A 15,908-nucleotide genomic window follows, 5' to 3' on the forward strand; every position below is an offset into this window, starting at 1 on the left:
TGGCACTTTTCACAAAAATGGTCTCCTAAAGTACTTTATATAAACAAGATACATAGTTGAAAACAGAAGCTGTTTCATAAAAAAATGGAACGGAACGAGACAGCAGAACATGGGCAAAAGAAATGACTCACCAAGCCTGGCTTCTAAAGGGTTAATGATATGAGGCAGGCTGTTGATCTTCAGTGTATAGCTGGAGGTGTTCTTCTCATATCGGGGTGTCACCCCCAGAATTACATAGTACAAGATCTGGAAGAAAAAGAAGAACAGGATAACAAAACAGGCAACAAGGGATTTTTTTTTTTCTTTTTAACCAAACATAAAACTCATCAAAAGAGATATAGGAAATGGCTCTACAGAGAAGCTACAACCCAATAGATGTGTTCATGCAACTTACTACTACAGTATAACCACATAGCCAGCAAGAACTCCTAAGGCTTTAATAGCAGAACCAAAATACTATGTATGAGGCATGGCCTAGTGGTAGAGCTGCTGCCTCAGAACCCTAAGGTTGTGAGATTGATCCCAGTGCTGCTCCTTGGGTCCCTGGGCAAGTCACTCAATCCTCCATTGCCCCAGGTACAAAACCACTTTGAATGTGTAACCACAAAAAGGCAGTATACAAGTCCCATTCCCTTCTTTCTATATAACTATTTTGCCAGCTGGGCTTTTCACAAAGGACAGAAGGTAAGTGAAATTTTACACACCGATGATGTGACGATTTGATGGACTATCAGGATTTATACATTTTTGTCATTTTGACACAGTATTAAAATGGATTTGATAAACACAGTTTTGTTAGCTCTATGATGTTTTGATCCCATTATTAAAACCATAAGATTTCTTACTGGTTTGTGGTTATACTGTAATATTTTCCTCCAATGTACTAGTAAATTGCATGAACACATTCTTTAAAGTGGGATAAGAAAAGTTGTTGGGTGTTTTTTTGTTAGCCAGGCTTTCCATAAGGGATGGAGAATTCACAGAAAATAACTAACCCTAATAAGTCTAAGAAACATTCACTGCATTCAATTACATCTATTCAATTTGCACAATGCATTAAACGTTGAAATATGGGAAAAAAAGGACCTCAATAACCATGCAAAGTGCAAAAAATAAATTATTTATTCTGCTTGTCCATGGTTCCCTTGTCATTCATCAATCTTTTAAAAACCTACATGTAATTTTTAAAATATTACTGCTTGTGCAATGTGAAATAAAATGAAACGACACAAAGGCCCCGATTCTGCAAAGTGCATCCCGATTGTAGGCAGCTATAAGCATCCTACAGTTATCTAATCAGTCAATCGGGAGGCACGTTTTCTAAAAAAATGCTCCCCAGGCAGGCCACCTATATTGAAGGTGCCTCCGGGAGCCTAGGGAGGCCCGCAAGGCTGCCTAAGCTTGCCTAAGGCTAGGCGGTAGCCTTAGGCAAACCTAGGCAGCCCTACATGCCTCCCTAGTAGAGTGGGAGAGGTTTACAATGTAGGCCAGCAAAATGCCCTTGCCGCGATTAAGTATAGCGGCCAAGTCTAAAGTAACCCAATTCTGCAACCGGCATCTGCAACATGGACGTCGGTTACAGAATAGGGTTTAGTTTGTGCGGCTATAGGCCCAATTCTGTATAGGACGCCTGGGACAGGTGTCCTTTACAGAATCCGGGTCAAAATGTCTGTAAATATTTTCACAGCAAACATACATATTAAGACACCACTTATCTGTTAATCAAGAAACCCAATGGGGCAGGTTTCCTCTCCTTATCAGGCTTCAAGGGCTAGTTCAACTTTGGGCATTAGTATAGTTGAAATTCAATTAATTACGAGCAAACAAACCAAAACTGCAGATATGTACAACGATGTAGGCAAACTTTATTGTGACAACCAAAATGTAATTAAAAACCTTTTTACCAAACAAGGGACCCAACACGATCCGTGTTTCGGACAACCTTCATCAGGGGTCCATGGTAGAAAAGGGAAAAAACATATGTCACAAAAAATACAGTAGAAACAAACCCAAATTGGCTCGTGCCCTGCGCTTATATGGTGAAACAGGAGCTTGGTATAGCGTCCTGAGCTGGGAAACTGGAACTCTGGAACTGCCCCTTCGGCAAGTAGCTGCACTCTCTCCATTAGAGCCAGCTGGGCACGAGCCAATTTGGGTTTGTTTCTACTGTATTTTTTGTGACATATGTTTTTTCCCTTTTCTACCATGGACCCCTGATGAAGGTTGTCCGAAACACGGATCGTGTTGGGTCCCTTGTTTGGTAAAAAGGTTTTTAATTACATTTTGGTTGTCACAATAAAGTTTGCCTACATCGTTGTACATATCTGCAGTTTTGGTTTGTTTGCTCCTGGTTGGTTTTTTTACTGCAGACAACGTTGGACCCCCTCCTTTTTTCCTTTGGGATTTGTTGCTTCATTCAATTAATTGCAACATTATTTTCACTCTGGAACCATTTTTTACCACTAGCATATCTGTTTGAAAAAAATGGTGTCTCCCTCCCTATGCAGTGAAGGTTTCTTGGACTTTCTATTTTACAATCCAAGTTCATTTCTAGCTTTCATTATAGGAATTCACAGAAAACTAATTTCCTGCCTTCCTGGTCTATACCTCCTTACCTACAAGTTTCCCTGCCCTAAATACTCGAACTCTTTACCTGAGAGTCTACAGAGAAGTTTGCCACAAATGCCAGCTTGTCCAGAAAAGGCTGTATGTAGTTATCGACTGCGGCCTCAATGTTCCAGTGTAGGTCATGATACTTGGGGTCTGGGTTCAGCAGGCTGAATGTAATCTCATATCCTGCACAGAGAAAGAAAGAGAAATCAGAAGACAGGAAAAGATAAGAAAATATTCTGTCACTTACTATTTACCATTTTCCACAAGTACTGGCACAGAGAATCTTGGACTTCAGGAAAGGAAAAGCAGATCCTGTTCCTAGCTATGCTACAGTTAGATAAGCAGTAAAACGTAGTTACTCACCTCTAACAGGTGTTATCTGAGGACAGCAGGCAGAAATATTCTCACATATGGGTGACATCAAACACGGAACCCGGCACAGTCAAAAAGTGGACTGTCACTTTAAGACCGCCCATACCACACACGTACTGGTGTATTCCTGTCCAACATTGGCTTGCAGGACCATCAGTTCAGCAAGAAAGCTAAGAAGCCAACCTGGGGAGTTAGGAGGGTTGTGAGAATATCTGCTTGCTGTCCTCAGATAACATTTGCTACAGGTAAGTAACTATGCCTTATCCGAAGACAAGCAGGCAGCATATTCTAACATATGGGACTCCCTAGCTGCCAGGATCATGCCTTTGAGAAGAGGGTTATTGGCAACTGAGCCTGGTGAAAACCAAAAGGGTTGGAGAGAAGTTGGCATCTAAACGGAGAATAAATTTTGAAGAACTGCTTAGCCAAACCAACTATCCCGTCTGGAATGATTCTCTAAACAATAATGGGATGTGAAGGTGTGAATTAAGGACCAGGTGGCTGCTTTACAAATGTCCTCGATTGGAGTGAAATGTAGATGAGCTACTGAAGTCACCATTGCTTGAACTTTATGTTCAGTGACATGGCCTTCAAGCATCAGCCCATCCAAAGCATAGCAAAAGGAGATACAGTCCGTCAGCCATGTGGAAATGGTTCTCTTGGTGACAGAAACTCCAAGTCTGTTTGGATCAAAAGACAGGAACAGTTGAGTGAAACTTCTGTGAGATTTGGTTTGATCCAAGTAATGTAATGTAATTTATTTCTTATATACCGCTACATCCGTTAGGTTCTAAGCGGTTTGAAGAAAATATACATTAAGATTATAAATGAGAAGTAAGAAGGTACTTAAAAAATTCCCTTACTGTCCCGAAGGCTCACAATCTAACTAAAGTAATAAGCAAGGGTGGAATGGAACTTCACCAGGGTGAGAATGTGGACTTGGAATAAAAAGATAGAGAAAACTATAGACTGGTTTACTCTTAGATGAAATTCTGAGATGACCTTTGGGAGGAACTTTAGATGAGTATGAAAAACTACCCTATCGTGATAGAATGTATATGGTGGATCTGACAAAAGTGCTTGAAGTTCATTGGCAGCTAAAATTTAATGCTAGGAAATACAAGGTCATGCATTTGGGCTGCAAAATCCCAAAGCAACGGTACAGTTTAGGGGTGAAGAACTTATGTGTGTGACAGAAGAGCGGGGCTTGGGTGTGATTGTATGTGATGATCTTAAGGTGGTCAAACAGGTTGAAAAGGTGATGGCGAAAGCTAGAAGGATGCTAGAGTGCACAGGAAGAGGTACGGCCAGTCGAAAAAAGGAGGTATTGATGTCCCTGTATAAGACCTCATTTAGAATATTGTGTCCAATAAGATATAAAAAGGATGGAGTCGGTCCAGAGGAAGGCTACTAAAATGGTGTGTGGTCTTCATCATAAGGCGTATGGAGACAGACTTAAAGATCTCGCTATGTATACTTTGGAGGAAAGGCGGGAAAGGGGAGAAAGGCAGGAGAGGGGAGATATGATAGAGATGTTTAAATATCTACATGTCATAAATGCGTATGAGTCGAGTCTCTTTCATTTGAAAGGAAGCTCTGGAATGAGAGGGCATAGGATGAAGTTAAGAGGTAATAGGCTCAGGAGTAATCTAAGGAAATACTTTTTTACAGAAAGGGTGGTAGATGCATGGAATAATCTCCTGGAGGAGGTGGTGGAGATGGAGACTGTATCTGAATTCAAGAGAGCTTGGGATAGGCACATGGGATCTCAGAGAGAGGAAGAGATCCAGTCTGCGGATGGGCAGACTGGATGGGCCATTTCGCCTTTATCTGCCATCATGTTTCTATGTTTCTCCACATTCAATTTAAGACGATTATCATACAGCCAATTGCTGATCTTATCTAAAGAGAAATTTAAGAAATCTAACATTTCAGCATGTGTTGGCAAAATCTTAAATACAAATTGAATATCATCTTTCAAAAAAATAAAGGATGTGAAAGTGATCCAGAAGGAAAAAGAGGAAACTTTATTACAAAGCTGGACATACTTTTGATATTGGTTCTCCAGATGACATTGAAAGCTGATGTGGACATCTACCTTGACCAAAGAGGTAAAAAACAGGCAACCATGTCAGGTCATGACAAAATATTTGAAACAAAAGCAGTGATACAAACGTTTAGACAAGAAAATGAAAAGGGAAAGATTGAAAAAGAAAAGACAAGGTTGCTTAACATTAAAGTATGTGACAGTGGTGAGATGGATATTGAAACAGGAAGTACTGAAGAAAGTGACATGCAGGTTGAGGATTTCAAACTTAGAGAAAAGACCAAGGCAGCCGAGTTCATAACAATTCAAATTCCATGGAAAATAATGCAGTGCGATGAAATAACTACTGCAGCTTACAGACTGAAATTATCAACAATCAGACCACTCTCATTATCTCAATAGTCATTAAGTCTAGCAATGGTGACTTCAGCGACTTTGACGTCTCACGACAAACTATGCGCCACAGCAGAATGGCTAACAGACAAAAAAAATTGCTGCCTGCTTATCCTCAGATAATCAATTTTTTTCACTGAAATAAGCTCATTAGCAAGTGCTTTAGCTGTGACAAAGAGATCTCTAAGCAGGGCATACATCTGGTTTTTAAGCACAGCCATTTAGTAACAATCCCTGAGTGAAAGATGCCTTTTCTGCCCTTAAATAGTGCCTTTGAGTCAGTCTCTTGATACTCTATGCAGTTTAACTCACAAGCTTGAATAGACTGTCACAGCAGAAGTAACTCTTCCACCTGGAGCTGAATAAGTAGACTACAGGAAATTAAGGGCTTGCCCCAAGTCACAGTGGTTAGGCCCACACTTCCCCCTCACTCACCCAAATTGGACTTGAAAGCGCTTCTGCTATCTGAAAATGCCTCTTTGTTGAATCTGCCAATGGGAACTCGGTCTGACAATGCAGTGCTGATGGTATCATCAGTAAAGGCCATGGCTTGCACAATCTGCTCCAGCTTCCCCAGAAGAACAGCGAGAATCTCCTCTGTGTGAAGCCTTGGATCCCATGCAGCCTTCAGAATGGCATTCCGATGCTTCCCAGTATACCCACTGACACTCTGCAGAGAGAATGAAAACAAGCAATTACTTGACATGAGTCCTCCTAACAGCTCCAGCGCCAAAAGAGGTGATCTTCAGTCTACAGATTACTCCTTTAATAATTCAATACCACGTTGGAGTTCTTCAGCTTTCAAGTTTTCCACTGAAAAGTGTGCTTGTCATACAAATCTTAGTACAGAATTTTTTTCTGTTTTGGGCTTGACGGTCTTACTTCTGCTCCTTTGAGCTTACTGGATCAATCTGAACCAGGCTGGGATCTAGCACTAAAGGGCCAAATTCTGTATAGGGAGTCCTAATCGAGGACACCTAACTTCAGAACTTTTTTTTTCACTGGTGTGGCAACTGACTGCCAGTTGTCAGCCAATGAAAAAAATATTAAAATGAGACATTAGAGTTCGGTGCTGAACTCTTAGGACACCTAGCGATGTCTAAATGGAGCTGCCCTCTGGCACCTAATGACGCCTACATGAAAAGTAGGCATGGTTAGGGGCAGAGAATAGGCATGGTTGACTTAGGCATCTCTAGGCATCCAAGTAGGGCGCTGGTAAACTAGGCCAAGAAAAACCTGGCCTTATATACCAGCGCCTACCTCTAGGATGCCTAGCAGGATTCTAAAAACGGCACCTAGCAGTTGATTGACAACTGCATTGCTAGGTGCCCTTGACTAGTGCAATGTTGCTTATGCTGAAATCTCATCTGTAAATCTTTGGCGTCTTCAAACATCACAAAATACCACTATTTGGCCCTCCTTTACAAAGCCCGCTAGCATTTTTAGCACCAGCCACGGAGGTAAGACCTTCGATGCTCATAGGAAGGGAGTGGACATTCCTCCTGCTGATCGGGAAGGTGGGTGTTGGGGGGTGTTAGGCAAGAGGGAGTGGGCATTCCTCCTGCTAATTTCAGAGGTGGGTGTCGGGGTGGGAGTGGATCCTCTGCTGCAGCCAGATCCACTTTAAATGTGCATGTATTACCTTCAAAATTCTATATGGTATCTTCATCCCTCTTGTCCCTTTATTATGGAATTCCTATAGATTCTCTTATGCAATTCAAACTCTCCCTTCCTTCAGTAAAAGGAATCAAAGGAATCAAGAATTTTAGTCAATCTTTGGTTTTCAAATTATCTCAACTTTGGAATGAACTTCCTCTTATCTTAAGGGGCCCTGGTCCTTTTCAACCTTTTTGCAAATCTTTAAAAACTACTTTATTTGCTAAACACTTCAGAAATCAGTCATATTAATATTCTCCGACTATTTTTTTTGTATTTCTTTTAGTTACTGTTAACCGAGTCAAGCTCCATTTTGGTTGAAGACTCGGTATACAAAGTTAAGTTTTAGTTTAGTTTAGGAGTATTTTCCCCCTGATCTGCTGAGCCAGCAGAACTCCCTAAAGCTGCAGTTTCGGGGAGTCCTGCCGGCTCAGCTGATCGAGGATTCCCATGCTGCTATCGGCTGAAAGCAAGGGATCCCTTGGAAAAGGTAGGCAGGTAAGCCGCCTATCTTTATGATCAGACAGGCACATGAGCGCTGGTTAGAGAATCAGAGGAGTAAGGCATCTATTCTTTAAGATAGATGCGATTCTGCATAGGATGTTGGTGTGCGATTCTCAGTTGAGACCGACATCCTATACAGAATCAGGCTCACAATATATTATATGATGGACAGTAAAGCTAAGTATTTGGCTGTTGCTGCTAGGAAGGGGTAGGGAACCCTTTGTGTTAGTTGGCCCGGGGGCCCACAAAATCGTGATCTGTTCCTGTCAACAAGGGATTAAACACTTATCAAAAGATTAAATCAGACCGAGAAAATGTGACAGAAATATAAATAGTTCTAACTGTATTCAGTACCGCTGATTACAAACAAATTTCAAAGAAACTTGATGTTTTTAATAAAAGACACGGATCAAAATCCAAAAATCCCAGATCCAAACTCCAAGAAGCAGTTCTGGCATAATGCCAATGTTAAGAGGTGCTCTGACAATAATATGAGCATGAGATCATACCTAACACAAGAGAAAGGCTCACAACTGTCTTGGTATGTGCCGTCATTAGGATCCAGGCTATTACATACCAGTTGAGATTTCACCTCTAGTTCAGTGCATTCCTAAACTGAAACAGTCCGGCAACTCTATACACCAGTGGTCTTAAACTCAAACCCTGTGCAGGAGGTGCTGGAACTCAAAGGCCATATTTCACATCAGGAAAACAGTCCTCTGCAGGCTGTACACTTCAAGTAACAATTAAAGAGCCAACCTTCTGCAGGCTGCTCACTGCAGATAGTAAAACTAACACTTAACCTCACAGTGAAATGTACCTGCCGCTATTATTCAGGACTGCTTCTTACTGTTAGGGAAATTCATGCACTTAACCTCTCTACTCCAGGTGCATGAATTTACTCCAGGCTACATACATAACATACCATCCATTCAAAATCCAAACTATGTACCTAATCTCTTGCAATTACTTCTACATCCTTCCATAAAGGGGCAGCTTCTCCCAGCTCACCGAGGTCAATACAAAGTACCCTGAGGATTAGCAACTTGACTGCCACTAAAATCTAACCAAGCTTTATATAAAACAACTCCCAACATTTACATTGTCTCAGTACTACATAAGGAGGAATCCAGCTGCCCTCACTTCTGTGTGATCCAAGGAGTGTGGAAGAACCCTTGTCATATTCAGGGATATTGCAGCTGGGAAACATGAGAACACATTACGTGATTCTCTATCAGCAGAAAGTACAGAAACATATGTGAGAAGTAAAAGTAAGAGACCAAGCATAACCTTTAAGAAACTATATGATCCTACCTGCGCCAGGAGAGCAGATGTTTCTGGAATAATATAAAGAAAAAGTGTGCCCACAGAAGCTCTGTTCAGCCGGTGCAATACCTCGTCTGCCTCTGGAAAGCAGGAGAATGCTCTATTAGCATCAATTACAGATTACTGTATATACTCAAATATAAGTCGATTAGAGTATACGACTAGGTACCCTCCCCCCAAAGGAGGAATAAAGGTTGACTCGAATATAAGACGGGGGGAGGAGAATTGAAGATTCATATGCCATGCCAGGAGCTGTGCCCTGCCCCTCCTTCCCTCATTCCCTCCCTACCAGGCTCTGCACTCAGCCCTCCTCACTCCCTGCCCTGCCAGGCTCTCCACCCTGCCTCCCTCCCTCCTTCCCTGCCAGGCTCTGCACCCAGTCCTGTACCCCCTCTCTCCCGATATCCTGCAGGCCTCCACTGGGCCTGCCGTATGACCTGGTGGGCCAGTACAGGAAGGATCCCTCCTGTCTTCTGTCCTGGCCGACTCTGTCAATTTTTTATACCTCCCTCCCACTTCCCCCTGCATACCTTTTTGAATCCCTGGTGGTCCAGTGGTGTACCGGGCATGAGTGAGCTTTCCTCATTCCTACCTGGCGCCGAGCCGCTCGCTGAATGGCTGCTGCGAGTTCTCACGAGTCTCTTGTGAACTCAGGGAAGCCATTCAGCGAGTAGCTCAGTGCCAGACAGAAGTGAGGAAAGCTCGCTCATGCCCAGTACAATGCTATGCCGCGAGAACTTGAGGCGGCTATTCAGGAAGGGGCTCAGCATGGGGCAGGAGCACAGAAAGCTCACTCCTGCTCGGTACACTGCTGGACCACCATAGATTCAAAAAGGTATGCAGGGGGAGGTGGGAGGGAGGTTAAAAAAATTGGCAGAGTCAGCCGGGACAGGAGGTAGGAGGGATCCCTCCTGTCTCAGCCCACCCCACTAGGCCATACGGCAGGCTCAGCAGAAGCCTGCAACAAGTCTGGGAGGGAGGCGGGTGGGCGATGGCCCGAATATAAGCCAAGACCCCCATTTTTGGTCCATTTTTTGGCCCCAAAATCTCAGTTTATATTTGAATATCTACAGTATATTATATAAGCTATCATTGTACAGATTATATTATATAACAATTGCCATACCAGGACAGACCGAAGGTCCATTAAGCCCAGTATCCTGTTTCCAACAACAGCCAATCCAGGTCACAAGTACCTGGCAAAATACCCAAAAGAGTAAAAGTAGATTTTATGCTGCTTATTCCAGGAATAAGCAGTATCTTTTCCCAAGTCCATCTTAATAATATTTTATGGACATTTCTTCTATGAACTTATTCCCTGCTAAGCTAACTATTTTTCTACATTATCTGGCAACAAATTTCAAAGATTAATTACACATTGAGTTAAGAAATATTTTCTCAAATTTGACACCATCTCTGGGAAAAGTGACTTAAACATCAGAAACAAAAAATGAGATTTTAATGAATTCTATTAGAGTCAACTTTCCAACTATTTAGAGAAGTTCTCTATCCTATTACCATTTCACCATTTCAACAGGATTCAGACCTAATTTCAGCACAGAAACTCTTTTGATATCATTAATTGCAAAGATTCAAAATTTACAGCTGCAGAATAAGTATGCAGTGTTGTTACAGTTTGATCTGTCTGCCGCATTCAATGTGGTCCATCATGATATTTTGATTCGCATGCTGCTGACATAGGACTGACTCATGTGGTCCTGGATTGGTTTAGCAAATTTCTTTCACAACCCTCTTATGGGGTATGTTTAGAGGGTGAGGTCTCATCTTCATGGAAACCCAAATGCGGGGTACCACAAGGTTCCCCTTTGTCACCTATTTTATTTAACATCTACAGTGTTCTTCCCAGAAATTTTTTCCAGCCAGGTGGCATGAAAAAGTAGCCGAATGAGGCGGGGAAATTTGGTGGTGGGGAAAATTAAATGTATACTATTTTTATTAGTTAATTATTATTATTTTCCAATGCTCAATATGACTTCCTTTTTTAAGATTTGACACTTGTGCCAGAATATTTTTACTAAATTTAAGAAGTATCCAATTCTAGAAGTGAATAATTAGATATTCACCCTCTTTCAAATGGTATAGAGGTTTAAAAAAGGGAAATGCGTTAACCCTTTCAGGACCAAGGGACATATTTGTCCCATAACTTTAAAATCCTATAAATTTTGATTGGGATAGTCTACAGTTCTAAATTTGATATGTACGGATTCCATATGATACTGCCTTTATGTAAACAAACTGGTTCCGACATTCATTCATTAGCATCGTTGCCAGATTGACGAGAAGATTCACTTGCCACACTGTCCATAAGCCAGAAGTGTGATTTTTTTAAATAAAAATAATGATATTTCACAAAAAAAATCAATTTTTTGGCATCTGCAAGCCCTTTTTACCATAAAAATGTCGTCAAAACCACAAAAATTGGCCTACGATCCTTATGGTCCTGAAAGGGTTAATGAAGTCATTAGGTTCAATCTAGCCATTTATTTCTGCATGAATTTAAACAACTAAAAAAAAAAAAGATAAATATAGCTCATCCAGTCATACAAGAAATGGCTGTACAACACCTCTAATGTTTTGATCAATAGGTCCCTTCCTGAGGTCTCATTGAGGATATGAAATAGATGCTATCTCCACTTCCAGACCTCTTCCACATAATTTATGGAGAGGTGTTACTGAGCCTTGAAGGACACCTGTGTGACTGATCTTTATCTGCTTCTTTTTTATTTTGCTATAGGGCAAAACAGTATAGGTAAAGATGCAGGTAATAATTAGCAATGTATTAAAAATATTTTATTTTTATTTGCTTATAATGTCATTTGAAAGCTGTTTGATGATAATACAACTTTAATTTTTTATAATGTGCGTGTCTGTATGTTGGGGGGGGACGACACCTAAGTCAATAGTAAAGTTAAAATAGGGTCATTAAATTCAGTGGTGTACCTAGTATATACAACAGCCAGTGCTGATCATATTTTAACAACCCCCTCTCCTCTATATGAAAAAAAGATATTTTTAGTAATAATCCATGAGTCATACAATAAGGGTGCATCTAGGAAAAGGCAGCATCTTAAACACTGCAGTGAGCACTAGAACACCAACACAAACATTGTAAAACTAAACAAACCAGATCCTACACAGTCAATTGATCCTGTAGTCCAGGGGTAGGGAACTCCGGTCCTCGAGAGCCGTATTCCAGTCGGGTTTTCAGGATTTCCCCAATGAATATGCACTGAAAGCAGTGCATGCAAATAGATCTCATACATATTCATTGGGGAAAACCCAACTGGAATACGGCTCTCGAGGACCGGAGTTCCCTACCCCTGCTGTAGTCGATACTAACAGAAAGCCATGTCCTACACACAGAACACAGATACACCCTCGCCCAATATGGAATAATCACAAATTAAAAATAGAAATATGTAGACAAAAGTTAAACTGAACCAAGAAACCAGACTCTGCATACAATGCAACACCACAGAAACAGTGACACGTCCCCTAATACTGTGCAAAATATAAAGACAGTAGATATAAATTTGAAAAAAAACTTCTACATAACAGTCACCACTTTACAAATTAACAAATAGAAATAAAATGAGAAATATGAAAATACCATTTTATTGGACTAATCCATTTTTCAATTAGCTTTCAGAGGCCAAATCTTTCTTCAAGACAGTACAGTATACAGCTGTTATGGTATCCTGTCCTGACCTGAGGAAAGGGGCTTAGTCCCCCCCCCCAATTGCCTTATTTCCATTTCCTATTGATAAATTTTAATCAATACAGTTACAATACTACTTGATTCTACGTAAAGCAACAAAAATATTTTTTTCTACCTTTTGTTGTTTCTGCTTTAGTCATCTTCTCTTCACTCTCTTCTTTCTATTCAGCATTTGTCCTCGCTCCCTTCCATGCAACATCTGTCCTCTCTCTTTGCCCCTTCCACCCAGCCTCTGCCCTCTCTCTACCCCTGCCATCTACTGTCCACCCTCTCTCTGCCCCTTGCATCCACTGTCCACCCTTTCTGCCTTTTCCATCCAGTATTTGCCCTCTCTCTGTCCATATGGTATCTTCCCTCTTTCAATGTCCCTTCAATAAACTCTATATCCTGTGCCCTTTCTCTCCTTTGTACATTATTTATTTCAGCTTCACCCCCTCTCCATTTTTTGTCTCCACCCCTCCCCTATGCTCTAGCATCTCTCTCTTATCCTTTCCTTCCTTCTCTCTCTTCTCCTTTCCTTCCTTCCTTCCTTCCCACTCCACCCCATGGACTGACATCTCTATCTCCTTCCCTTCTCTCCCCCCTCTCCAGTATCTGCCTCCTGTCTTTCCCCTTTGGTCCAGGCTTCTCTCTTTCTCTCTGTCTTTCTTCTGTGATGAGATCATGTTTATCTTGAACACTGAATAATTCTTCCACATTCTCCATATCACTGTACTGTAGTCTGGTCCAGCAGACTGCTTTGGCACTATTATATGGGTAATAGTAAATTCATTATGCATCAGCTTGCATCAGCTTTCCACAAGTCTCTATTTCTTGTGCTGTGTTTTCATATTCACATCGTCTTCCCAATCCTTCTATCCTTGGAAGTATTGTCTTCTGGATTTTTCCATTCTTGTCAAGAGCTTGCTGCGAGGCACAGGATCCTGCACGCAACAGCAGAACAGCTTTGCCTCGAGCCATTTCTAGGCAATCTGGGACGCTTCTCCTGCTCCTGGACCTTCCTGCCTCAGTGAAGAGAAAAAGGAAACGCGTGTTTTCACACTCGACTTCCCTCAACACCCCTTTCCCCTTCTCGCGTCGAGATCTATTCTTGAGAAGCATGCGCAAGAGTGAAGCTTCTAGCTGGTGGTTCCTGTTAGTGGGAGAAGCTGGCATGGTCTGAACCCCAACAAGCAGGAGAGCGGAGTGAGAGCCATATCGGGCACGGGCCACAGTGAGATCCGTTTTGGGCCGCATGTTGTGCAGGGCTGGACTAAGGCAAGTTGTAAGCTTCCTTCCATCGCTGACCTATCTTCCTGCCTTCACAGAAACAGAAAGTAGGCAGGACCCGGCAGCAAGGAAAGCCCAAAGCAAGCAAGAGCAAGTTGTAAGCTGACCCGTCTCCTATAGCAAACCCATGCTCCGGGGTGTGTGCGTGCCGACTTCCCTTCCCTTCCCTTCCCTTCTCTTCCCTTCCTCCCTCCCCTCCCCCCCCGGAGCGCGACTTCCGGTTTCGGAAGGAAGAGAAGGGAAGCCGGCATACACATGTTAGAGCCCCGGAGCATGGGTTCAAGTCGCTTGCTGGTGTTAAAAACTAAAAAAAAAAGTCAGGCTCCTGCGATTCAGGCTGTGCCGAGTCAGCCTGGTAAATCTCCAAGCCGGTGAGAAGGTTTTTTTAAAATGTTGAGCAGAAGGCGGCAGCAGCAGGATTGCAATCAAGATTACAGCCAGGTGGTCATCTAAATTAGCTGGGCGGAGCGCCCGGCTAAAAGGCCGTAGGGAGAACACTGATCTATATGACCTCAACAAAAAATTCTTGTCTTTCATCTGTAGTGACCATATTTACCTATGCGGACAACATTTTTATTCTATTGGAAGTTAAACATGATCTCAGTGACCTGATTACAGGTATAGATAGCTGCATTTCCAAGCTCCAGAGTTGGGTGAATTCCATCCAAATAAATTGAATGCCTCAAAAACCAAATTGCTTTGGATTGGGCCTAGACTAGAAATTCTTCCTGTTAATGTTGTACTGAAGTCAAATATTACATTACAACTTGACTTTATCTCTAGAGTCTTGGGTATTATTCTGGATTCTTCTCTTACTTTTAGTGACCAGATAAATTCTTTGGCAAAGAAATTTTTTTTTCAGTTTGTGTATGCTGAGAAAAGTTAGGTCATACATGATGATGATGATGTCATACATGCACGCGACATTGCATCGACATCCACGTAAAAAAGGTGGCTACTTGATCACTATTAACAATTCCTGAAATAAACTCCAGGTCCGTTATTTCTTGGTTTTTACTACACTTCTCCCTCGTTATTTGCGGGGGATACAGGCAGAGCAGGACCGCGAATGGGGAAAAACCACGATTATCCGGCTCTGACCCACCCCCACCTCCCTGCCGCCTTCCCGGCCTTACCTGGTGGTCTAGCGGGCTTTCGGGGCAGGAGCGATCTTCCTACGCTCCTGCCCCATGCAGATCGCCATGAGGAAATGGCTGCTGTGAGTTCCCATAGATCGCTCCTGCCCCGAAAGCCCGCTAGACCACCAGGTAAGGCCGGGAAGGCGGCAGGGAGGTAAAAAATATGTTTTTTTTAAATTTTCCCCCTCCCCCCCAAAAAATCACAATTATGTGAAATCGCGAGTGCAGAAACCGTGAATGGGGAGGGGGAAGTGTAGTTTGCTACTAGAGGGTGTGATGCAGTAAGCTTATACTAACTAAAAACACAGCTTCCTAACATGAGCACAGAGAAAACTGTGCTTCCCAATGTAGGAACCAAATACCAGTAGTATGCAAATAGGTCAAGTACAAAAAATATGCACCAACATAGGAAAGCACATTGGATACACATGCACACAAGTCCATGCTAGCAGAACCTATATCTTGTACAAAGGTCTGAACACAAACCAAAAAAAAACTATACTGGTAGCCAGAGTTGCATGCACATACATCTACACTTCTGCTGGAATGTTATGCTGCAACAACAACAATACACTCCAAATTTTGCCGAAAAAATCCTAAAATAGTGAAAACAAAAAGGCAACCGAGTCACATCAAGGTTTGTGTGAGGGACGCTCAGGACGCCAAAATTGGCTCACAACTTACATCCCAGAGTAGAGAAATATATAATGTACGATATATGATTATATATAATGCATTATATTATATTATAGGGTGCTCTCAGTGTGAACCCTCAGTGATAGGAGCGCAGCTCCGACACTTCACTTCTGGGTCAAGGCGGTAAGCCTCCACCCACACACCATCATCGAGC

The 15,908-nt window shown here is 42.2% G+C and overlaps 1 protein-coding gene across 1 annotated transcript in view; it reads right to left on the reverse strand.

The window, feature by feature from the left end:
• The window catches only part of PIGS (phosphatidylinositol glycan anchor biosynthesis class S), a 44,041-nt gene that overhangs the window by 16,122 nt on the left and 12,011 nt on the right, over window positions 1-15,908 (reverse strand). The window contains exons 5-8 of the mRNA XM_033921186.1: window positions 8,900-8,991; window positions 5,861-6,095; window positions 2,654-2,796; window positions 132-246 (exon numbers count right to left, since the gene is read on the reverse strand). Coding sequence (XP_033777077.1) covers window positions 132-246; window positions 2,654-2,796; window positions 5,861-6,095; window positions 8,900-8,991 — 585 coding nt within the window. The remainder of the gene's footprint in view (window positions 1-131; window positions 247-2,653; window positions 2,797-5,860; window positions 6,096-8,899; window positions 8,992-15,908) is intronic.

This window comes from Geotrypetes seraphini, chromosome 15 (genome assembly GCF_902459505.1).
Source record: "Geotrypetes seraphini chromosome 15, aGeoSer1.1, whole genome shotgun sequence".
NCBI classification, from domain to species: Eukaryota; Metazoa; Chordata; class Amphibia; order Gymnophiona; family Dermophiidae; genus Geotrypetes; species Geotrypetes seraphini.